The sequence below is a fragment of the Oncorhynchus nerka genome, unplaced genomic scaffold, assembly GCF_034236695.1.
Source record: "Oncorhynchus nerka isolate Pitt River unplaced genomic scaffold, Oner_Uvic_2.0 unplaced_scaffold_838, whole genome shotgun sequence".
Lineage (NCBI taxonomy): Eukaryota > Metazoa > Chordata > Actinopteri > Salmoniformes > Salmonidae > Oncorhynchus > Oncorhynchus nerka.
This window is the reverse complement of record NW_027040430.1, coordinates 67380-92383: the sequence shown is the minus strand read 5'-3', so window position 1 is coordinate 92383 and position 25004 is coordinate 67380. Positions and strand designations below refer to the sequence as shown.

Genomic DNA, 25004 nt, shown 5'->3' with positions numbered 1-25004 from the left:
TGGTCTATGAGGACGTGTTGGTCTATGAGGACGTGTTGGTCTATGAGGACGTGTTGGTCTAGGAGGTACATTGGTCTTTGAAGTTGGAACTCGTCCACTGTGAGGAGGTGTTGGTCTATGAGGGCGTAACGTCTCAGCAGTGAGGATGTGTTGGTCTATGAGGGCGTAACGTCTCAGCAGTGAGGACGTGTTGGTCTATGAGGACGTGTTGGTCTATGAGGACGTGTTGGTCTAGGAGGACGTGTTGGTCTATGAGGACGTGTTGGTCTATGAGGACGTGTTGGTCTATGAGGACGTGTTGGTCTATGAGGACGTGTTGGTCTATGAGGACGTGTTGGTCTATGAGGGCGTAACGTCTCAGCAGTGAGGACGTGTTGGTCTATGAGGGCGTAACGTCTCAGCAGTGAGGACGTGTTGGTCTATGTGGGCGTAACGTCTCAGCAGTGAGGACGTGTTGGTCTATGAGGGCGTAACGTCTCAGCAGTGAGGATGTGTTGGTCTATGAGGGCGTAACGTCTCAGCAGTGAGGACGTGTTGGTCTATGAGGGCGTAACGTGTTGGTCTATGAGGGCGTAACGTGTTGGTCTATGAGGGCGTAACGTGTTGGTCTATGAGGGCGTAACGTCTCAGCAGTGAGGACGTGTTGGTCTATGAGGGCGTAACGTCTCAGCAGTGAGGATGTGTTGGTCTATGAGGGCGTAACGTCTCAGCAGGGAGGACGTGTTGGTCTATGAGGGCGTAACGTGTTGGTCTATGAGGGCGTAACGTCTCAGCAGTGAGGATGTGTTGGTCTATGAGGGCGTAACGTCTCAGCAGGGAGGACGTGTTGGTCTATGAGGGCGTAACGTCTCAGCAGTGAGGATGTGTTGGTCTATGAGGGCGTAACGTCTCAGCAGTGAGGACGTGTTGGTCTATGAGGGCGTAACGTCTCAGCAGTGAGGACGTGTTGGTCTATGAGGGCGTAACGTGTTGGTCTATGAGGGCGTAACGTCTCAGCAGTGAGGACGTGTTGGTCTATGAGGGCGTAACGTCTCAGCAGTGAGGATGTGTTGGTCTATGAGGGCGTAACGTCTCCGCAGTGAGGAGGTGTTGGTCTATGAGGGCGTAACGTCTCCGCAGTGAGGACGTGTTGGTCTATGAGGGCGTAACGTGTTGGTCTATGAGGGCGTAACGTCTCAGCAGTGAGGACGTGTTGGTCTATGAGGGCGTAACGTCTCAGCAGTGAGGATGTGTTGGTCTATGAGGGCGTAACGTCTCAGCAGTGAGGACGTGTTGGTCTATGAGGGCGTAACGTCTCAGCAGTGAGGACGTGTTGGTCTATGAGGGCGTAACGTCTCAGCAGTGAGGATGTGTTGGTCTATGAGGGCGTAACGTCTCAGCAGTGAGGACGTGTTGGTCTATGAGGGCGTAACGTGTTGGTCTATGAGGGCGTAACGTCTCAGCAGTGAGGATGTGTTGGTCTATGAGGGCGTAACGTCTCAGCAGGGAGGATGTGTTGGTCTATGAGGGCGTAACGTGTTGGTCTATGAGGGCGTAACGTCTCAGCAGTGAGGACGTGTTGGTCTATGAGGGCGTAACGTCTCAGCAGGGAGGACGTGTTGGTCTATGAGGGCGTAACGTCTCAGCAGTGAGGATGTGTTGGTCTATGAGGGCGTAACGTCTCAGCAGTGAGGACGTGTTGGTCTATGAGGGCGTAACGTCTCAGCAGTGAGGACGTGTTGGTCTATGAGGGCGTAACGTCTCAGCAGTGAGGACGTGTTGGTCTATGAGGGCGTAACGTCTCAGCAGTGAGGACGTGTTGGTCTATGAGGTCGTAACGTCTCAGCAGGGAGGACGTGTTGGTCTATGAGGACGTGTTGGTCTATGAGGACGTGTTGGTCTATGAGGACGTGTTGGTCTATGAGGACGTGTTGGTCTAGGAGGTACATTGGTCTTTGAAGTTGGAACTCGTCCACTGTGAGGAGGTGTTGGTCTATGAGGGCGTAACGTCTCAGCAGTGAGGATGTGTTGGTCTATGAGGGCGTAACGTCTCAGCAGTGAGGACGTGTTGGTCTATGAGGACGTGTTGGTCTATGAGGACGTGTTGGTCTATGAGGACGTGTTGGTCTAGGAGGACGTGTTGGTCTATGAGGACGTGTTGGTCTATGAGGACGTGTTGGTCTATGAGGACGTGTTGGTCTATGAGGACGTGTTGGTCTAGGAGGTACATTGGTCTTTGAAGTTGGAACTCGTCCACTGTGAGGACGTGTTGGTCTAGGAGGTACATTGGTCTTTGAAGTTGGAACTCGTCCACTGTGAGGAGGTGTTGGTCTAGGAGGTACATTGGTCTTTGAAGTTGGAACTCGTCCACTGTGAGGAGGTGTTGGTCTATGAGGAGGTGTTGGTCTAGGAGGTACATTGGTCTTTGAAGTTGGAACTCGTCCACTGTGAGGAGGTGTTGGTCTAGGAGGTGCATTGGTCTTTGAAGTTGGAACTCGTCCACTGTGAGGAGGTGTTGGTCTATGAGGAGGTGTTGGTCTAGGAGGTACATTGGTCTTTGAAGTTGGAACTCGTCCACTGTGAGGAGGTGTTGGTCTAGGAGGTGTTGGTCTAGGACGTGTTGGTCTAGGAGGTGTTGGTCTAGGAGGTGTTGGTCTAGGAGGTGTTGGTCTAGGAGGTGTTGGTCTAGGAGGTGTTGGTCTAGGAGGTACATTGGTCTTTGAAGTTGGAACTCGTCCACTGTGAGGAGGTGTTGGTCTAGGAGGTACATTGGTCTATGAGGGCGTGTTGGTCTAGGAGGTACATTGGTCTTTGAAGTTGGAACTCGTCCACTGTGAGGAGGTGTTGGTCTAGGAGGTGCATTGGTCTTTGAAGTTGGAACTCGTCCACTGTGAGGAGGTGTTGGTCTATGAGGAGGTGTTGGTCTAGGAGGTACATTGGTCTTTGAAGTTGGAACTCGTCCACTGTGAGGAGGTGTTGGTCTAGGAGGTGTTGGTCTAGGAGGTGTTGGTCTAGGAGGTGTTGGTCTAGGAGGTGTTGGTCTAGGAGGTGTTGGTCTAGGAGGTGTTGGTCTAGGAGGTGTTGGTCTAGGAGGTACATTGGTCTTTGAAGTTGGAACTCGTCCACTGTGAGGAGGTGTTGGTCTAGGAGGTACATTGGTCTTTGAAGTTGGAACTCGTCCACTGTGAGGAGGTGTTGGTCTATGAGGACGTGTTGGTCTAGGAGGTGTTGGTCTAGGAGGTGTTGGTCTAGGAGGTGTTGGTCTAGGAGGTGTTGGTCTAGGAGGTGTTGGTCTAGGAGGTGTTGGTCTAGGAGGTACATTGGTCTAGGAGGTGTTGGTCTAGGAGGTGTTGGTCTAGGAGGTGTTGGTCTATGAGGACGTGTTGGTCTATGAGGACGTGTTGGTCTAGGAGGTGTTGGTCTAGGAGGTGTTGGTCTAGGAGGTGTTGGTCTAGGAGGTGTTGGTCTAGGAGGTGTTGGTCTAGGAGGTGTTGGTCTAGGAGGTGTTGGTCTAGGAGGTACATTGGTCTTTGAAGTTGGAACTCGTCCACTGTGAGGAGGTGTTGGTCTAGGAGGTGCATTGGTCTTTGAAGTTGGAACTCGTCCACTGTGAGGAGGTGTTGGTCTATGAGGAGGTGTTGGTCTAGGAGGTACATTGGTCTTTGAAGTTGGAACTCGTCCACTGTGAGGAGGTGTTGGTCTAGGAGGTGTTGGTCTAGGAGGTGTTGGTCTAGGACGTGTTGGTCTAGGAGGTGTTGGTCTAGGAGGTGTTGGTCTAGGAGGTGTTGGTCTAGGAGGTACATTGGTCTTTGAAGTTGGAACTCGTCCACTGTGAGGAGGTGTTGGTCTAGGAGGTACATTGGTCTTTGAAGTTGGAACTCGTCCACTGTGAGGAGGTGTTGGTCTATGAGGACGTGTTGGTCTAGGAGGTGTTGGTCTAGGAGGTGTTGGTCTAGGAGGTGTTGGTCTAGGAGGTGTTGGTCTAGGAGGTGTTGGTCTAGGAGGTGTTGGTCTAGGAGGTGTTGGTCTAGGAGGTGTTGGTCTAGGAGGTGTTGGTCTAGGAGGTGTTGGTCTAGGAGGTGTTGGTCTAGGAGGTGTTGGTCTAGGAGGTGTTGGTCTAGGAGGTGTTGGTCTAGGAGGTGTTGGTCTAGGAGGTGTTGGTCTAGGAGGTGTTGGTCTAGGAGGTGTTGGTCTAGGAGGTGTTGGTCTAGGAGGTGTTGGTCTAGGAGGTGTTGGTCTAGGAGGTGTTGGTCTAGGAGGTGTTGGTCTAGGAGGTGTTGGTCTAGGAGGTACATTGGTCTTTGGTTGGAACTCCACTGTGAGGAGGTGTTGGTCTAGGAGGTGCATTGGTCTTTGAAGTTGGAACTCTGAGGAGGTGTTGGTCTAGAGGAGGTGTTGGTCTAGGAGGTGTTGGTCTTTGAAGTTGGAACTCGTCCACTGTGAGAGGTGTTGGTCTAGGAGGTGTTGGTCTGGAGGTGTTGGTCTAGGAGGTGGTCTGGAGGTGTTGGTCTAGGAGGTGTTGGTCTAGGAGGTGTTGGTCTAGGAGGTGTTGGTCTAGGAGGTGTTGGTCTAGGAGGTGTTGAGGAGGTGTTGGTCTAGGAGGAGGTGTTGGTCTAGGAGGTGTTGGTCTAGGAGGTGTTGGTCTAGGAGGTGTTGGTCTAGGAGGTGTTGGTCTAGGAGGTGTTGGTCTAGGAGGTGTTGGTCTAGGAGGTGTTGGTCTAGGAGGTGTTGGTCTAGGAGGTGTTGGTCTAGGAGGTGTTGGTCTAGGAGGTGTTGGTCTAGGAGGTGTTGGTCTAGGAGGTGTTGGTCTAGGAGGTGTTGGTCTAGGTGTTGGTCTAGGAGGTGTTGGTCTAGGAGGTGTTGGTCTAGGTGTTGGTCTAGGAGGTGTTGGTCTAGGAGGTGTTGGTCTAGGAGGTGTTGGTCTAGGAGGTGTTGGTCTAGGAGGTGTTGGTCTAGGAGGTGTTGGTCTAGGAGGTGTTGGTCTAGGAGGTGTTGGTCTAGGAGGTGTTGGTCTAGGAGGTGTTGGTCTAGGAGGTGTTGGTCTAGGAGGTGTTGGTCTAGGAGGTGTTGGTCTAGTGTTGGTCTAGGAGGAGGTGTTGGTCTAGGAGGAGGTGTTGGTCTAGGAGGTGTTGGTCTAGGAGGAGGTGTTGGTCTAGGAGGTGTTGGTCATGTTGGTCTAGGAGGAGGTGTTGGTCTAGGAGGTGTTGGTCTTGAGAGAGGTGTTGGTCTAGGAGGTCTAGTTGGTCTAGGACTGTTGGTCTAGGAGGACGTGTTGGTCTAGGAGGACGTGTTGGTCTAGGAGGAGGTGTTGGTCTAGGAGGTGTTGGTCTAGGAGGTGTTGGTCTAGGAGGACGTGTTGGTCTAGGAGGAGGTGTTGGTCTAGGAGGTACATTGGTCTTTGAAGTTGGAACTCGTCCACTGTGAGGACGTGTTGGTCTAGGAGGACGTGTTGGTCTAGGAGGTGTTGGTCTAGGAGGTGTTGGTCTAGGAGGTGTTGGTCTAGGAGGTGTTGGTCTAGGAGGTGTTGGTCTAGGAGGAGGTGTTGGTCTAGGAGGTGTTGGTCTAGGAGGAGGTGTTGGTCTAGGAGGTGTTGGTCTAGGAGGTGTTGGTCTAGGAGGAGGTGTTGGTCTAGGAGGTGTTGGTCTAGGAGGTGTTGGTCTAGGAGGTGTTGGTCTAGGAGGTGTTGGTCTAGGAGGTGTTGGTCTAGGAGGTGTTGGTCTAGGAGGTGTTGGTCTAGGAGGAGGTGTTGGTCTTTGAGGACGTGTTGGTCTATGAGGACGTGTTGGTCTATGAGGAGGTGTTGGTCTATGAGGAGGTGTTGGTCTATGAGGAGGTGTTGGTCTAGGAGGAGGTGTTGGTCTAGGAGGTGTTGGTCTAGGAGGAGGTGTTGGTCTAGGAGGAGGTGTTGGTCTAGGAGGAGGTGTTGGTCTAGGAGGTGGTGTTGGTCTAGGAGGTGTTGGTCTAGGAGGTGTTGGTCTAGGAGGTGTTGGTCTAGGAGGAGGTGTTGGTCTAGGAGGTGTTGGTCTAGGAGGACGTGTTGGTCTAGGAGGACGTGTTGGTCTAGGAGGTGTTGGTCTAGGAGGTGTTGGTCTAGGAGGTGTTGGTCTAGGAGGAGGTGTTGGTCTAGGAGGAGGTGTTGGTCTAGGAGGAGGTGTTGGTCTAGGAGGTGTTGGTCTAGGAGGTGTTGGTCTAGGAGGTGTTGGTCTAGGAGGTGTTGGTCTAGGAGGTGTTGGTCTAGGAGGTGTTGGTCTAGGAGGTGTTGGTCTAGGAGGTGTTGGTCTAGGAGGTGTTGGTCTAGGAGGTGTTGGTCTAGGAGGAGGTGTTGGTCTAGGAGGAGGTGTTGGTCTAGGAGGAGGTGTTGGTCTAGGAGGAGGTGTTGGTCTAGGAGGTGTTGGTCTAGGAGGTGTTGGTCTAGGAGGTGTTGGTCTAGGAGGTGTTGGTCTAGGAGGAGGTGTTGGTCTATGAGGTGTTGGTCTAGGAGGAGGTGTTGGTCTAGGAGGTGTTGGTCTAGGAGGTGTTGGTCTAGGAGGAGGTGTTGGTCTAGGAGGTGTTGGTCTAGGAGGTACATTGGTCTTTGAAGTTGGAACTCGTCCACTGTGAGGAGGTGTTGGTCTAGGAGGTGTTGGTCTAGGACGTGTTGGTCTAGGAGGTGTTGGTCTAGGAGGAGGTGTTGGTCTAGGAGGTGTTGGTCTAGGAGGTGTTGGTCTAGGAGGAGGTGTTGGTCTAGGAGGTGTTGGTCTAGGAGGTGTTGGTCTAGGAGGAGGTGTTGGTCTAGGAGGTGTTGGTCTAGGAGGTGTTGGTCTAGGAGGTGTTGGTCTAGGAGGTGTTGGTCTAGGAGGTGTTGGTCTAGGAGGTGTTGGTCTAGGAGGTGTTGGTCTAGGAGGTGTTGGTCTAGGAGGAGGTGTTGGTCTAGGAGGTGTTGGTCTAGGAGGACGTGTTGGTCTAGGGTACATTGGTCTAGGAGGTGTTGGTCTAGGAGGTGTTGGTCTAGGAGGAGGTGTTGGTCTAGGAGGTGTTGGTCTAGGAGGAGGTGTTGGTCTAGGAGGTGTTGGTCTATGAGGAGGTGTTGGTCTAGGAGGTGTTGGTCTAGGAGGTGTTGGTCTAGGAGGAGGTGTTGGTCTAGGAGGTGTTGGTCTAGGAGGAGGTGTTGGTCTAGGACGTGTTGGTCTAGGAGGTGTTGGTCTAGGAGGTGTTGGTCTATGAGGAGGTGTTGGTCTAGGAGGTGTTGGTCTAGGAGGTGTTGGTCTAGGAGGTGTTGGTCTAGGAGGAGGTGTTGGTCTAGGAGGAGGTGTTGGTCTAGGAGGAGGTGTTGGTCTAGGAGGAGGTGTTGGTCTAGGAGGAGGTGTTGGTCTAGGAGGTGTTGGTCTAGGAGGTGTTGGTCTATGAGGAGGTGTTGGTCTAGGACGTGTTGGTCTAGGAGGTGTTGGTCTATGAGGAGGTGTTGGTCTAGGAGGACGTGTTGGTCTAGGAGGTGTTGGTCTAGGACGTGTTGGTCTAGGAGGTGTTGGTCTATGAGGAGGTGTTGGTCTAGGACGTGTTGGTCTAGGAGGTGTTGGTCTATGAGGAGGTGTTGGTCTAGGAGGTGTTGGTCTAGGAGGTGTTGGTCTAGGAGGTGTTGGTCTAGGAGGTGTTGGTCTAGGAGGTGTTGGTCTAGGAGGTGTTGGTCTAGGAGGAGGTGTTGGTCTTTGAGGACGTGTTGGTCTATGAGGACGTGTTGGTCTATGAGGAGGTGTTGGTCTATGAGGAGGTGTTGGTCTAGGAGGAGGTGTTGGTCTAGGAGGAGGTGTTGGTCTAGGAGGAGGTGTTGGTCTAGGAGGAGGTGTTGGTCTAGGAGGAGGTGTTGGTCTAGGAGGAGGTGTTGGTCTAGGAGGAGGTGTTGGTCTAGGAGGAGGTGTTGGTCTAGGAGGTGTTGGTCTAGGAGGTGTTGGTCTAGGAGGTGTTGGTCTAGGAGGTGTTGGTCTAGGAGGTGTTGGTCTAGGAGGTGTTGGTCTAGGAGGAGGTGTTGGTCTAGGAGGACGTGTTGGTCTAGGAGGACGTGTTGGTCTAGGAGGACGTGTTGGTCTAGGAGGACGTGTTGGTCTAGGAGGTGTTGGTCTAGGAGGTGTTGGTCTAGGAGATGTTGGTCTAGGAGATGTTGGTCTAGGAGGAGGTGTTGGTCTAGGAGGTGTTGGTCTAGGAGGTGTTGGTCTAGGAGGTGTTGGTCTAGGAGGTGTTGGTCTAGGAGGTGTTGGTCTAGGAGGTGTTGGTCTAGGAGGTGTTGGTCTAGGAGGTGTTGGTCTAGGAGGTGTTGGTCTAGGAGGTGTTGGTCTAGGAGGAGGTGTTGGTCTAGGAGGTGTTGGTCTAGGAGGTGTTGGTCTAGGAGGTGTTGGTCTAGGAGGTGTTGGTCTAGGAGGAGGTGTTGGTCTATGAGGTGTTGGTCTAGGAGGAGGTGTTGGTCTAGGAGGTGTTGGTCTAGGAGGTGTTGGTCTAGGAGGAGGTGTTGGTCTAGGAGGTGTTGGTCTAGGAGGTACATTGGTCTTTGAAGTTGGAACTCGTCCACTGTGAGGAGGTGTTGGTCTAGGAGGTGTTGGTCTAGGACGTGTTGGTCTAGGAGGTGTTGGTCTAGGAGGAGGTGTTGGTCTAGGAGGAGGTGTTGGTCTAGGAGGTGTTGGTCTAGGAGGTGTTGGTCTAGGAGGAGGTGTTGGTCTAGGAGGTGTTGGTCTAGGAGGAGGTGTTGGTCTAGGAGGTGTTGGTCTAGGAGGTGTTGGTCTAGGAGGTGTTGGTCTAGGAGGTGTTGGTCTAGGAGGTGTTGGTCTAGGAGGTGTTGGTCTAGGAGGTGTTGGTCTAGGAGGTGTTGGTCTAGGAGGTGTTGGTCTAGGAGGAGGTGTTGGTCTAGGAGGTGTTGGTCTAGGAGGACGTGTTGGTCTAGGGTACATTGGTCTAGGAGGTGTTGGTCTAGGAGGTGTTGGTCTAGGAGGTGTTGGTCTAGGAGGAGGTGTTGGTCTAGGAGGTGTTGGTCTAGGAGGAGGTGTTGGTCTAGGACGTGTTGGTCTAGGAGGTGTTGGTCTATGAGGAGGTGTTGGTCTAGGAGGTGTTGGTCTAGGAGGTGTTGGTCTAGGAGGAGGTGTTGGTCTAGGAGGTGTTGGTCTAGGAGGAGGTGTTGGTCTAGGACGTGTTGGTCTAGGAGGTGTTGGTCTAGGAGGAGGTGTTGGTCTAGGAGGTGTTGGTCTAGGAGGTACATTGGTCTTTGAAGTTGGAACTCGTCCACTGTGAGGAGGTGTTGGTCTAGGAGGTGTTGGTCTAGGACGTGTTGGTCTAGGAGGTGTTGGTCTAGGAGGAGGTGTTGGTCTAGGAGGTGTTGGTCTAGGAGGAGGTGTTGGTCTAGGAGGTGTTGGTCTAGGAGGAGGTGTTGGTCTAGGAGGTGTTGGTCTAGGAGGTGTTGGTCTAGGAGGTGTTGGTCTAGGAGGAGGTGTTGGTCTAGGAGGTGTTGGTCTAGGAGGTGTTGGTCTAGGAGGTGTTGGTCTAGGAGGTGTTGGTCTAGGAGGTGTTGGTCTAGGAGGTGTTGGTCTAGGAGGTGTTGGTCTAGGAGGTGTTGGTCTAGGAGGAGGTGTTGGTCTAGGAGGTGTTGGTCTAGGAGGACGTGTTGGTCTAGGGTACATTGGTCTAGGAGGTGTTGGTCTAGGAGGTGTTGGTCTAGGAGGTGTTGGTCTAGGAGGAGGTGTTGGTCTAGGAGGTGTTGGTCTAGGAGGAGGTGTTGGTCTAGGACGTGTTGGTCTAGGAGGTGTTGGTCTATGAGGAGGTGTTGGTCTAGGAGGTGTTGGTCTAGGAGGTGTTGGTCTAGGAGGAGGTGTTGGTCTAGGAGGTGTTGGTCTAGGAGGAGGTGTTGGTCTAGGACGTGTTGGTCTAGGAGGTGTTGGTCTAGGAGGTGTTGGTCTATGAGGAGGTGTTGGTCTAGGAGGTGTTGGTCTAGGAGGTGTTGGTCTAGGAGGTGTTGGTCTAGGAGGTGTTGGTCTAGGAGGTGTTGGTCTAGGAGGAGGTGTTGGTCTAGGAGGAGGTGTTGGTCTAGGAGGTGTTGGTCTAGGAGGTGTTGGTCTATGAGGAGGTGTTGGTCTAGGAGGTGTTGGTCTAGGACGTGTTGGTCTAGGACGTGTTGGTCTAGGAGGTGGTGTTGGTCTAGGAGGTGTTGGTCTAGGAGGTGTTGGTCTAGGAGGTGTTGGTCTAGGACGTGTTGGTCTAGGAGGTGTTGGTCTATGAGGAGGTGTTGGTCTAGGACGTGTTGGTCTAGGAGGTGTTGGTCTATGAGGAGGTGTTGGTCTAGGAGGTGTTGGTCTAGGAGGTGGTGTTGGTCTAGGAGGAGGTGTTGGTCTATGAGGTGTTGGTCTAGGAGGTGTTGGTCTAGGAGGTGTTGGTCTAGGAGGAGGTGTTGGTCTAGGAGGAGGTGTTGGTCTAGGAGGTGGTGTTGGTCTAGGAGGTGGTGTTGGTCTAGGAGGTGGTGTTGGTCTAGGAGGTGTTGGTCTAGGAGGAGGTGTTGGTCTAGGGTACATTGGTCTAGGAGGTGTTGGTCTAGGAGGTGTTGGTCTAGGAGGTGTTGGTCTAGGAGGAGGTGTTGGTCTAGGAGGTGTTGGTCTAGGAGGAGGTGTTGGTCTAGGACGTGTTGGTCTAGGAGGTGTTGGTCTATGAGGAGGTGTTGGTCTAGGAGGTGTTGGTCTAGGAGGTGTTGGTCTAGGAGGTGTTGGTCTAGGAGGTGTTGGTCTAGGAGGTGTTGGTCTAGGAGGTGTTGGTCTAGGAGGTGTTGGTCTAGGAGGTGTTGGTCTATGAGGAGGTGTTGGTCTAGGAGGTGTTGGTCTAGGAGGTGTTGGTCTAGGAGGTGTTGGTCTAGGAGGAGGTGTTGGTCTAGGAGGAGGTGTTGGTCTAGGAGGAGGTGTTGGTCTAGGAGGAGGTGTTGGTCTAGGAGGTGTTGGTCTAGGAGGTGTTGGTCTATGAGGAGGTGTTGGTCTAGGAGGTGTTGGTCTAGGACGTGTTGGTCTAGGAGGTGTTGGTCTATGAGGAGGTGTTGGTCTAGGAGGACGTGTTGGTCTAGGAGGTGTTGGTCTAGGACGTGTTGGTCTAGGAGGTGTTGGTCTATGAGGAGGTGTTGGTCTAGGACGTGTTGGTCTAGGAGGTGTTGGTCTATGAGGAGGTGTTGGTCTAGGAGGTGTTGGTCTAGGAGGTGTTGGTCTAGGAGGTGTTGGTCTAGGAGGTGGTGTTGGTCTAGGAGGAGGTGTTGGTCTAGGAGGAGGTGTTGGTCTAGGAGGAGGTGTTGGTCTAGGAGGAGGTGTTGGTCTAGGAGGTGTTGGTCTAGGAGGAGGTGTTGGTCTAGGAGGAGGTGTTGGTCTAGGAGGAGGTGTTGGTCTAGGAGGAGGTGTTGGTCTAGGAGGTGGTGGTCTAGGAGGTGTTGGTCTAGGAGGAGGTGTTGGTCTAGGAGGTGGTGTTGGTCTAGGAGGTGTTGGTCTAGGAGGAGGTGTTGGTCTAGGAGGAGGTGTTGGTCTAGGAGGAGGTGTTGGTCTAGGAGGTGTTGGTCTAGGACGTGTTGGTCTAGGAGGTGTTGGTCTAGGAGGTGTTGGTCTAGGAGGTGTTGGTCTAGGAGGTGTTGGTCTAGGAGGTGTTGGTCTAGGAGGAGGTACATTAGGTGTTGGTCTAGGAGGTGTTGGTCTAGGAGGAGGTACATTAGGTGTTGGTCTAGGGTACATTGGTCTATGAGGAGGTGTTGGTCTAGGAGGTGTTGGTCTAGGAGGTGTTGGTCTAGGAGGTGTTGGTCTAGGAGGTGTTGGTCTAGGAGGTGTTGGTCTAGGAGGAGGTGTTGGTCTAGGAGGTGTTGGTCTAGGAGGAGGTGTTGGTCTAGGAGGACGTGTTGGTCTAGGAGGTGTTGGTCTAGGAGGTGTTGGTCTAGGACGTGTTGGTCTAGGAGGTGTTGGTCTAGGAGGAGGTGTTGGTCTAGGAGGACGTGTTGGTCTAGGAGGAGGTGTTGGTCTAGGAGGTGTTGGTCTAGGACGTGTTGGTCTAGGAGGTGTTGGTCTAGGAGGTGTTGGTCTAGGAGGAGGTGTTGGTCTAGGAGGTGTTGGTCTAGGAGGAGGTGTTGGTCTAGGAGGACGTGTTGGTCTAGGAGGTGTTGGTCTAGGACGTGTTGGTCTAGGAGGTGTTGGTCTAGGAGGTGTTGGTCTAGGAGGAGGTGTTGGTCTAGGAGGACGTGTTGGTCTAGGAGGAGGTGTTGGTCTAGGAGGTGTTGGTCTAGGAGGTGTTGGTCTAGGAGGAGGTGTTGGTCTAGGAGGTGTTGGTCTAGGACGTGTTGGTCTAGGAGGTGTTGGTCTAGGAGGAGGTGTTGGTCTAGGACGTGTTGGTCTAGGAGGAGGTGTTGGTCTAGGAGGAGGTGTTGGTCTAGGAGGTGTTGGTCTAGGAGGTGTTGGTCTAGGAGGTGTTGGTCTAGGAGGTGTTGGTCTAGGAGGTGTTGGTCTAGGAGGTGTTGGTCTAGGAGGTGTTGGTCTAGGAGGTGTTGGTCTAGGAGGTGTTGGTCTAGGAAGAGGTGTTGGTCTAGGAGGTGTTGGTCTATGAGGACGTGTTGGTCTAGGACGTGTTGGTCTAGGACGTGTTGGTCTAGGAGGTGTTGGTCTATGAGGAGGTGTTGGTCTAGGAGGTGTTGGTCTAGGAGGTGTTGGTCTAGGAGGTGTTGGTCTATGAGGAGGTGTTGGTCTAGGAGGTACATTGGTCTAGGAGGTGTTGGTCTAGGACGTGTTGGTCTAGGACGTGTTGGTCTAGGACGTGTTGGTCTAGGACGTGTTGGTCTAGGAGGTACATTGGTCTAGGACGTGTTGGTCTAGGACGTGTTGGTCTAGGAGGTGTTGGTCTATGAGGAGGTGTTGGTCTAGGAGGTACATTGGTCTAGGAGGTGTTGGTCTAGGAGGTGTTGGTCTAGGAGGTGTTGGTCTAGGAGGAGGTGTTGGTCTAGGAGGTGTTGGTCTAGGAGGTGTTGGTCTAGGAGGTGTTGGTCTATGAGGAGGTGTTGGTCTAGGAGGTGTTGGTCTAGGAGGTGTTGGTCTATGAGGTACATTGGTCTAGGAGGACGTGTTGGTCTAGGAGGTACATTGGTCTAGGAGGTGTTGGTCTAGGAGGTGGTGGTCTAGGAGGTACATTGGTCTAGGAGGAGGTGTTGGTCTAGGAGGTACATTGGTCTAGGAGGACGTGTTGGTCTAGGAGGTACATTGGTCTAGGAGGACGTGTTGGTCTAGGAGGTGTTGGTCTAGGAGGTGGTGGTCTAGGAGGTACATTGGTCTAGGAGGAGGTGTTGGTCTAGGAGGTGTTGGTCTATGAGGTGTTGGTCTAGGAGGTGTTGGTCTAGGACGTGTTGGTCTAGGAGGACGTGTTGGTCTAGGAGGTGTTGGTCTAGGACGTGTTGGTCTAGGAGGACGTGTTGGTCTAGGACGTGTTGGTCTAGGAGGACGTGTTGGTCTAGGAGGTGTTGGTCTATGAGGTGTTGGTCTAGGAGGTGTTGGTCTAGGAGGAGGTGTTGGTCTAGGAGGTGTTGGTCTAGGAGGAGGTGTTGGTCTAGGAGGTGTTGGTCTAGGAGGAGGTGTTGGTCTATGAGGAGGTGTTGGTCTAGGAGGTGTTGGTCTAGGAGGAGGTGTTGGTCTATGAGGTGTTGGTCTAGGAGGACGTGTTGGTCTAGGACGTGTTGGTCTAGGAGGACGTGTTGGTCTAGGAGGAGGTGTTGGTCTAGGAGGTGTTGGTCTAGGAGGACGTGTTGGTCTAGGAGGACGTGTTGGTCTAGGAGGTGTTGGTCTAGGAGGAGGTGTTGGTCTAGGACGTGTTGGTCTAGGAGGAGGTGTTGGTCTAGGAGGTGTTGGTCTAGGAGGTGTTGGTCTAGGAGGTGTTGGTCTAGGACGTGTTGGTCTAGGACGTGTTGGTCTAGGAGGTGTTGGTCTAGGAGGTGTTGGTCTAGGAGGTGTTGGTCTAGGGTACATTGGTCTAGGAGGTGTTGGTCTAGGAGGTGTTGGTCTAGGAGGTGTTGGTCTAGGAGGTGTTGGTCTAGGAGGTGTTGGTCTAGGAGGTGTTGGTCTAGGAGGAGGTGTTGGTCTAGGAGGACGTGTTGGTCTAGGAGGTGTTGGTCTAGGAGGTGTTGGTCTAGGAGGTGTTGGTCTAGGAGGTGTTGGTCTAGGAGGTGTTGGTCTAGGAGGTGTTGGTCTAGGAGGAGGTGTTGGTCTAGGAGGTGTTGGTCTAGGAGGTGTTGGTCTATGAGGAGGTGTTGGTCTATGAGGAGGTGTTGGTCTAGGAGGTGTTGGTCTAGGAGGAGGTGTTGGTCTATGAGGAGGTGTTGGTCTAGGAGGTGTTGGTCTAGGAGGTGTTGGTCTAGGAGGAGGTGTTGGTCTAGGAGGTGTTGGTCTAGGAGGAGGTGTTGGTCTAGGAGGTGTTGGTCTAGGAGGTGTTGGTCTAGGAGGTGTTGGTCTAGGAGGTGTTGGTCTAGGAGGAGGTGTTGGTCTAGGAGGTGTTGGTCTAGGAGGACGTGTTGGTCTAGGAGGAGGTGTTGGTCTAGGAGGTGTTGGTCTAGGAGGAGGTGTTGGTCTATGAGGTGTTGGTCTAGGAGGTGTTGGTCTAGGAGGAGGTGTTGGTCTAGGAGGTGTTGGTCTAGGAGGTGTTGGTCTAGGAGGAGGTGTTGGTCTATGAGGTGTTGGTCTAGGAGGTGTTGGTCTAGGAGGAGGTGTTGGTCTAGGACGTGTTGGTCTAGGAGGTGTCGGTCTAGGAGGTGTCGGTCTAGGAGGTGTCGGTCTAGGAGGTGTCGGTCTAGGAGGTGTCGGTCTAGGAGGTGTCGGTCTAGGAGGTGTCGGTCTAGGAGGTGTCGGTCTAGGAGGTGTCGGTCTAGGAGGTGGTGGTCTAGGAGGTGGTGGTCTAGGGGTGTTGGTCTAGGAGGTGTTGGTCTAGGAGGTGTTGGTCTAGGAGGTGTTGGTCTAGGAGGTGTTGGTCTAGGAGGAGGTGTTGGTCTAGGAGGTGTTGGTCTAGGAGGTGTTGGTCTATGAGGAGGTGTTGGTCTAGGAGGTGTTGGTCTAGGAGGTGTTGGTCTAGGAGGTGGTGGTCTAGGAGGTGGTGGTCTAGGAGGTGTTGGTCTAGGAGGTGTTGGTCTAGGGTACATTGAAATAGGTCACAGAACAGTCCTACCGCTTCTTAGACTTGCCGTCAATGATAATGACAGATCTTTAACATACTTTTCTATGTGAATTTAGTTGTGACCAAAGTTCCAAATTGCAGCTTTAAGTTGGGGTAATGGATGATAGTAACCGTGGTAATGTAGTGATGTTGACCATGCTGTTTAAGTTGGGGTAATGGATGATAGTATCAGTGATAATGTAGTGATACTGACCATGCTGTTTAAGTTGGGGTAATGGATGATAGTATCAGTGGTAATGTAGTGATGTTGACCATGCTGTTTAAGTTGGGGTTATGGATGATAGTATCAGTGGTAATGTAGTGATGTTGACCATGCTGTTTAAGTTGGGGTAATGGATGATAGTATCAGTGGTAATGTAGTGATGTTGACCATGCTGTTTAAGTTGGGGTAATGGATGATAGTATCAGTGATAATGTAGTGATGTTGACCATGCTGTTTAAGTTGGGGTAATGGATGATAGTATCAGTGATAATGTAGTGATGTTGACCATGCTGTTTAAGTTGGGGTAATGGATGATAGTATCAGTGGTAATGTAGTGATGTTGACCATGCTGTTTAAGTTGGGGTAATGGATGATAGTATCAGTGGTAATGTAGTGATGTTGACCATGCTGTTTAAGTTGGGGTTATGGATGATAGTATCAGTGGTAATGTAGTGATGTTGACCATGCTGTTTAAGTTGGGGTTATGGATGATAGTATCAGTGGTAATGTAGTGATGTTGACCATGCTGTTTAAGTTGAGGTAATGGATGATAGTATCAGTGATAATGTAGTGATGTTGACCATGCTGTTTAAGTTGGGGTAATGGATGATAGTATCAGTGGTAATGTAGTGATGTTGACCATGCTGTTTAAGTTGGGGTTATGGATGATAGTATCAGTGGTAATGTAGTGATACGGACCATGCTGTTTAAGTTGGGGTTATGGATGATAGTATCAGTGGTAATGTAGTGATACGGACCATGCTGTTTAAGTTGGGGTTATGGATGATAGTATCAGTGGTAATGTAGTGATGTTGACCATGCTGTTTAAGTTGGGGTTATGGATGATAGTATCAGTGATAATGTAGTGATACTGACCATGCTGTTTAAGTTGGGGTAATGGATGATAGTATCAGTGGTAATGTAGTGATGTTGACCATGCTGTTTAAGTTGGGGTAATGGATGATAGTATCAGTGGTAATGTAGTGATGTTGACCATGCTGTTTAAGTTGGGGTAATGTATGATAGTATCAGTGGTAATGTAGTGATGTTGACCATGCTGTTTAAGTTGAGGTAATGGATGATAGTATCAGTGGTAATGTAGTGATGTTGACCATGCTGTTTAAGTTGGGGTTATGGATGATAGTAACCGTGGTAATGTAGTGATGTTGACCATGCTGTTTAAGTTGAGGTAATGGATGATAGTATCAGTGATAATGTAGTGATGTTGACCATGCTGTTTAAGTTGGGGTAATGGATGATAGTATCAGTGGTAATGTAGTGATGTTGACCATGCTGTTTAAGTTGGGGTTATGGATGATAGTATCAGTGGTAATGTAGTGATACTGACCATGCTGTTTAAGTTGGGGTAATGGATGATAGTATCAGTGGTAATGTAGTGATGTTGACCATGCTGTTTAAGTTGGGGTAATGGATGATAGTATCAGTGGTAATGTAGTGATGTTGACCATGCTGTTTAAGTTGGGGTAATGTATGATAGTATCAGTGGTAATGTAGTGATGTTGACCATGCTGTTTAAGTTGAGGTAATGGATGATAGTATCAGTGGTAATGTAGTGATGTTGACCATGCTGTTTAAGTTGGGGTTATGGATGATAGTAACCGTGGTAATGTAGTGATGTTGACCATGCTGTTTAAGTTGAGGTAATGGATGATAGTATCAGTGATAATGTAGTGATGTTGACCATGCTGTTTAAGTTGAGGTAATGGATGATAGTATCAGTGGTAATGTAGTGATGTTGACCATGCTGTTTAAGTTGGGGTTATGGATGATAGTAACCGTGGTAATGTAGTGATGTTGACCATGCTGTTTAAGTTGAGGTAATGGATGATAGTATCAGTGATAATGTAGTGATGTTGACCATGCTGTTTAAGTTGGGGTAATGGATGATAGTATCAGTGGTAATGTAGTGATGTTGACCATGCTGTTTAAGTTGGGGTTATGGATGATAGTATCAGTGGTAATGTAGTGATACTGACCATGCTGTTTAAGTTGGGGTAATGGATGATAGTATCAGTGGTAATGTAGTGATGTTGACCATGCTGTTTAAGTTGGGGTAATGGATGATAGTATCAGTGGTAATGTAGTGATGTTGACCATGCTGTTTAAGTTGGGGTAATGTATGATAGTATCAGTGGTAATGTAGTGATGTTGACCATGCTGTTTAAGTTGAGGTAATGGATGATAGTATCAGTGGTAATGTAGTGATGTTGACCATGCTGTTTAAGTTGGGGTTATGGATGATAGTAACCGTGGTAATGTAGTGATGTTGACCATGCTGTTTAAGTTGAGGTAATGGATGATAGTATCAGTGATAATGTAGTGATGTTGACCATGCTGTTTAAGTTGGGGTAATGGATGATAGTATCAGTGGTAATGTAGTGATGTTGACCATGCTGTTTAAGTTGGGGTTATGGATGATAGTATCAGTGGTAATGTAGTGATACTGACCATGCTGTTTAAGTTGGGGTTATGGATGATAGTATCAGTGGTAATGTAGTGATGTTGACCATGCTGTTTAAGTTGGGGTTATGGATGATAGTATCAGTGGTAATGTAGTGATGTTGACCATGCTGTTTAAGTTGGGGTTATGGATGATAGTATCAGTGATAATGTAGTGATACTGACCATGCTGTTTAAGTTGGGGTAATGGATGATAGTATCAGTGGTAATGTAGTGATGTTGACCATGCTGTTTAAGTTGGGGTAATGGATGATAGTATCAGTGGTAATGTAGTGATGTTGACCATGCTGTTTAAGTTGGGGTAATGTATGATAGTATCAGTGGTAATGTAGTGATGTTGACCATGCTGTTTAAGTTGAGGTAATGGATGATAGTATCAGTGGTAATGTAGTGATGTTGACCATGCTGTTTAAGTTGGGGTAATGGATGATAGTATCAGTGATAATGTAGTGATACTGACCATGCTGTTTAAGTTGGGGTAATGGATGATAGTATCAGTGATAATGTAGTGATACTGACCATGTTGTTTAAGTTGGGGTAACAGTGGTAATGTAGTGATGTTGACCATGCTGTTTAAGTTGAGGTTATGGATGATAGTAACCGTGGTAATGTAGTGATACTGACCATGCTGTTTAAGTTGGGGTAATGGATGATAGTATCAGTGATAATGTAGTGATGTTGACCATGCTGTTTGTCTCCTCCAGGCTTTAAAAGTGCCTTCGTCCTGAAGAGTTCTGCTCCCCCCAGAAATCTGTCCCCCCCTCCCCCCGGCCAGGGCAGCACCACCCCTCCCAGTAAGCCCCCCCCAGGGTTTACCGGCATCCCCCTCAACAGCAACGTGGTGGAGCCTGCCCCCCCTGCATCCAGCCCCCGGTGAGACAGACAGACCAGACATCACCATTACAGACCAGACATCACCATTACAGACCAGACATCACCATTACAGACCAGACATCACCATTACAGACCAGACATCACCATTACAGACCAGACATCACCTTTACAGACCAGACATCACCTTTACAGACCAACCATCACATCACCTTTACAGACCAACCATCACCTTTACAGACCAGACATCACATCACCTTTACAGACTAGACATCACCTTTACAGACCAACCATCACATCACCATTACAGACCAGACATCACCTTTACAGACCAGACGTCACCTTTACAGACTAGACGTCACCTTTACAGACCAACCATCACATCACCTTTACAGACTAGACGTCACATCACCTTTACAGACCAACCATCACATCACCATTACAGACTAGACGTCACCTTTACAGACTAGACGTCACATCACCTTTACAGACCAGACGTCACATCACCTTTACAGACCAGACGTCACATCACCTTTACAGACCAGACGTCACATCACCTTTACAGACCAGACGTCACATCACCATTACAGACTAGACGTCACATCACCTTTACAGACCAGACATCACCTTTACAGACCAGACGTCACATCACCTTTACAGACTAGACGTCACCTTTACAGACCAGACGTCACATCACCATTACAGACTAGACGTCACATCACCATTACAGACTAGACGTCACATCACCATTACAGACTAGACGTCACATCACCATTACAGACCAGACATCACATCACCTTTACAGACCAGACATCACCTTTACAGACTAGACATCACCTTTACAGACCAGACGTCACATCACCTTTACAGACCAGACGTCACATCACCTTTACAGACCAGACGTCACATCACCTTTACAGACCAGACGTCACATCACCATTACAGACCAGACGTCACATCACCTTTACAGACCAGACGTCACATCACCTTTACAGACCAGACGTCACATCACCTTTACAGACCAGACGTCACATCACCTTTACAGACCAGACGTCACATCACCTTTACAGACCAGACGTCACATCACCTTTACAGACCAGACGTCACATCACCTTTACAGACCAGACGTCACCTTTACAGACCAGACGTCACATCACCATTACAGACCAGACATCACCTTTACAGACCAACCATCACCTTTACAGACCAACCATCACCTTTACAGACCAACCATCACATCACCTTTTCAGACCAGTCACAGACCACTACATCACATTTACAGACCAGACAAACCACCACCTTTACAGACACCAGACAGCCCACCACCTTTACACACACCAGACACCAGACAGGCCACCACCTTTACAGACACCAGACAGGCCACCACCTTTACAGACACCAGACAGGCCACCACCTTTACAGACACCAGACAGGCCACCACCTTTACAGACACCAGACAGGCCACCACCTTTACAGACACAAGACAGGCCACCACCTTTACAGACACCAGACAGGCCACCACCTTTACAGACACCAGACAGGCCACCACCTTTACAGACACCAGACAGGCCACCACCTTTACAGACACCAGACAGGCCACCACCTTTACAGACACCAGACAGGCCACCACCTTTACAGACACCAGACAGGCCACCACCTTTACACACACCAGACAGGCCACCACCTTTACACACACCAGACAGGCCACCACCTTTACACACACCAGACAGGCCACCACCTTTACAGACACCAGACAGGCCACCACCTTTACAGACACCAGACAGGCCACCACCTTTACAGACACCAGACAGGCCACCACCTTTACAGACACCAGACAGGCCACCACCTTTACAGACACCAGACAGGCCACCACCTTTACACACACCAGACAGGCCACCACCTTTACACACACCAGACACCAGACAGGCCACCACATTTACAGACACCAGACAGGCCACCACATTTACAGACACCAGACAGGCCACCACCTTTACAGACACCAGACAGGCCACCACCTTTACAGACACCAGACAGGCCACCACCTTTACAGACACCAGACAGGCCACCACCTTTACAGACACCAGACAGGCCACCACCTTTACAGACACCAGACAGGCCACCACCTTTACAGACACCAGACAGGCCACCACCTTTACAGACACCAGACAGGCCACCACCTTTACAGACACCAGACAGGCCACCACCTTTACACACACCAGACACCAGACAGGCCACCACCTTTACACACACCAGACAGGCCACCACATTTACAGACACCAGACAGGCCACCACCTTTACAGACACCAGACAGGCCACCACCTTTACAGACACCAGACAGGCCACCACCTTTACAGACACCAGACAGGCCACCACCTTTACAGACACCAGACAGGCCACCACCTTTACAGACACCAGACAGGCCACCACCTTTACAGACACCAGACAGGCCACCACCTTTACAGACACCAGACAGGCCACCACCTTTACAGACACCAGACAGGCCACCACCTTTACAGACACCAGACAGGCCACCACCTTTACACACACCAGACAGGCCACCACCTTTACACACACCAGACAGGCCACCACCTTTACACACACCAGACAGGCCACCACCTTTACAGACACCAGACAGGCCACCACCTTTACAGACACCAGACAGGCCACCACCTTTACAGACACCAGACAGGCCACCACCTTTACAGACACCAGACAGGCCACCACCTTTACAGACACCAGACAGGCCACCACCTTTACAGACACCAGACAGGCCACCACCTTTACAGACACCAGACAGGCCACCACCTTTACAGACACCAGACAGGCCACCACCTTTACATACACCAGACAGGCCACCACCTTTACAGACACCAGACAGGCCACCACCTTTACAGACACCAGACAGGCCACCACCTTTACAGACACCAGACAGGCCACCACCTTTACACACACCAGACACCAGACAGGCCACCACCTTTACACAGACACCAGACACCAGACAGACCACCACCTTTACAGACACCAGACAGGCCACCACCTTTACAGACACCAGACAGGCCACCACCTTTACAGACACCAGACAGGCCACCACCTTTACAGACACCAGACAGGCCACCACCTTTACAGACACCAGACAGGCCACCACCTTTACAGACACCAGACAGGCCACCACCTTTACAGACACCAGACAGGCCACCACCTTTACAGACACCAGACAGGCCACCACCTTTACAGACACCAGACAGGCCACCACCTTTACAGACACCAGACAGGCCACCACCTTTACAGACACCAGACAGGCCACCACCTTTACAGACACCAGACAGGCCACCACCTTTACAGACACCAGACAGGCCACCACCTTTACAGACACCAGACAGGCCACCACCTTTACAGACACCAGACAGGCCACCACCTTTACAGACACCAGACAGGCCACCACCTTTACAGACACCAGACAGGCCACCACCTTTACAGACACCAGACAGGCCACCACCTTTACAGACACCAGACAGGCCACCACCTTTACAGACACCAGACAGGCCACCACCTTTACAGACACCAGACAGGCCACCACCTTTACAGACACCAGACAGGCCACCACCTTTACAGACACCAGACAGGCCACCACCTTTACAGACACCAGACAGGCCACCACCTTTACAGACACCAGACAGGCCACCACCTTTACAGACACCAGACAGGCCACCACCTTTACAGACACCAGACAGGCCACCACCTTTACAGACACCAGACAGGCCACCACCTTTACAGACACCAGACAGGCCACCACCTTTACACACACCAGACACCAGACAGGCCACCACCTTTACACACACCAGACACCAGACAGACCACCACCTTTACAGACACCAGACAGGCCACCACCTTTACAGACACCAGACAGGCCACCACCTTTACAGACACCAGACAGGCCACCACCTTTACACACACCAGACAGGCCACCACCTTTACACACACCAGACAGGCCACCACCTTTACAGACACCAGACAGGCCACCACCTTTACAGACACCAGACAGGCCACCACCTTTACAGACACCAGACAGGCCACCACCTTTACAGACACCAGACAGGCCACCACCTTTACAGACACCAGACAGGCCACCACCTTTACAGACACCAGACAGGCCACCACCTTTACAGACACCAGACAGGCCACCACCTTTACAGACACCAGACAGGCCACCACCGTTACAGACACCAGACAGGCCACCACCGTTACAGACACCAGACAGGCCACCACCGTTACACACACCAGACAGGCCACCACCTTTACACACACCAGACAGGCCACCACCTTTACACACACCAGACAGGCCACCACCTTTACACACACCAGACACCAGACAGGCCACCACCTTTACAGACACCAGACAGACCACCACCTTTACAGACACCAGACACCAGACAGACCACCACCTTTACAGACACCAGACACCAGACAGACCACCACCTTTACAGACACCAGACAGACCACCACCTTTACAGACACCAGACAGACCACCACCTTTACAGACACCAGACAGACCACCACCTTTACAGACACCAGACAGACCACCACCTTTACAGACACCAGACAGGCCACCACCTTTACAGACACCAGACACCAGACAGACCACCACCTTTACAGACACCAGACACCAGACAGGCCACCACCTTTACAGACACCAGACAGGCCACCACCTTTACAGACAACACCTATTTGATTCAACCTGTGTGTTCTAAATGACTCCATATGGGGGGTGTTACCAGAGTATTGATTGTGTTCTAAATGACTCCATATGGGGGGTGTTCAGCTCTCCCCAGTCCCCGGGGGTGTACCTGGCTCCAGAGAACTTCCAGCAGAGGAACATGGAACTGATCCAGTCCATTAAGAACCTCCTGCAGAACGACCAGTCACGATTCAACCAGTTCAAGGACTACTCTGGACAGTTTAGACAGGTAAGCCCTGACTCCTAACCTTAACCCCCCTAACCCTGACTCCTAACCTTAAACCCCTTGACCCTGACTCCTAACCTTAACCCCCTAACCCTGACTCTTAACCTTAACCCCCTAACCCTGACTCCTAACCTTAAACCCCTTGACCCTGACTCCTAACCTTAAACCCCCTAACCCTGACTCCTAACCTTAACCCCCTTGACCCTGACTCCTAACCTTAAACCCCTTGACCCTGACTCCTAACCTTAACCCCCCTGAACCTGACTCCTAACCTTAAACCCCCTAACCCTGACTCCTAGCCTTAACCCCCCTAACCCTGACTCCTAACCTTAACCCCCTAACCCTGACTCCTAACCTTAACCCCTAACCCTGACTCCTAACCTTAACCCCTTGACCCTGACTCCTAACCTTAACCCCCTGACCCTGACTCCTAACCTTAAACCCCCTAACCCTGACTCCTAACCTTAAACCCCTTGACCCTGACTCCTAACCTTAAACCCCCTAACCCTGACTCCTAACCTTAACCCCTTGACCCTGACTCCTAACCTTAACCCCCTTGACCCTGACTCCTAACCTTAAACCCCTTGACCCTGACTCCTAACCTTAACCCCCCTGACCCTGACTCCTAACCTTAACCCCCCTAACCCTGACTCCTAACCTTAACCCCCTAATCCTGACTCCTAACACTCAGTAAAGCCAGCAGGCTAATGTTCCTATAGACTCAGAAAGGCCAGCAGGCTAATGTTCCTATAGACTCAGAAAGGCCAGCAGGCTAATGTTCCTATAGACTCAGAAAGGCCAGCAGGCTAATGTTCCTATAGACCCAGTAAGACCAGCAGGCTAATGTTCCTGTAGACTCAGTAAGACCAGCAGGCTAATGTTCCTATAGACCAGCAGGCTAATGTTCCTGTAGACTCAGTAAGACCAGCAGGCTAATGTTCCTATAGACCAGCAGGCTAATGTTCCTATAGACCCAGTAAGGACAGCAGCCTAATGTTCCTATAGACCCAGTAAGACCATCAGGCTAATGTTCCTATAGACTCAGTAAGACCAGCAGGCTAATGTTCCTATAGACCCAGTAAGACCAGCAGGCTAATGTTCCTATAGACCCAGTAAGACCAGCAGGCTAATGTTCCTATAGACTCAGTAAGACCATCAGGCTAATGGTCCTATAGACTCAGTAAGACCAGCAGGCTAATGTCCCTATAGACCAGCAGGCTAATGTTCCTATAGACTCAGTAAGACCAGCAGGCTAATGTCCCTATAGACCAGCAGGCTAATGTTCCTATAGACTCAGTAAGACCAGCAGGCTAATGTTCCTATAGACTCAGTAAGACCATCAGGCTAATGGTCCTATAGACTCAGTAAGACCAGCAGGC

The 25004-nt window shown here is 50.8% G+C and overlaps 1 protein-coding gene across 1 annotated transcript in view; it reads left to right on the top strand.

The window, feature by feature from the left end:
• The window catches only part of znf598 (zinc finger protein 598), a 68055-nt gene that overhangs the window by 40673 nt on the left and 2378 nt on the right, over nt 1-25004 (top strand). Inside the window, exons 10-11 of the mRNA XM_065016833.1 lie at nt 18538-18706; nt 23484-23628. Of these exons, the coding sequence (XP_064872905.1) occupies nt 18538-18706; nt 23484-23628 (314 nt within the window). The remainder of the gene's footprint in view (nt 1-18537; nt 18707-23483; nt 23629-25004) is intronic.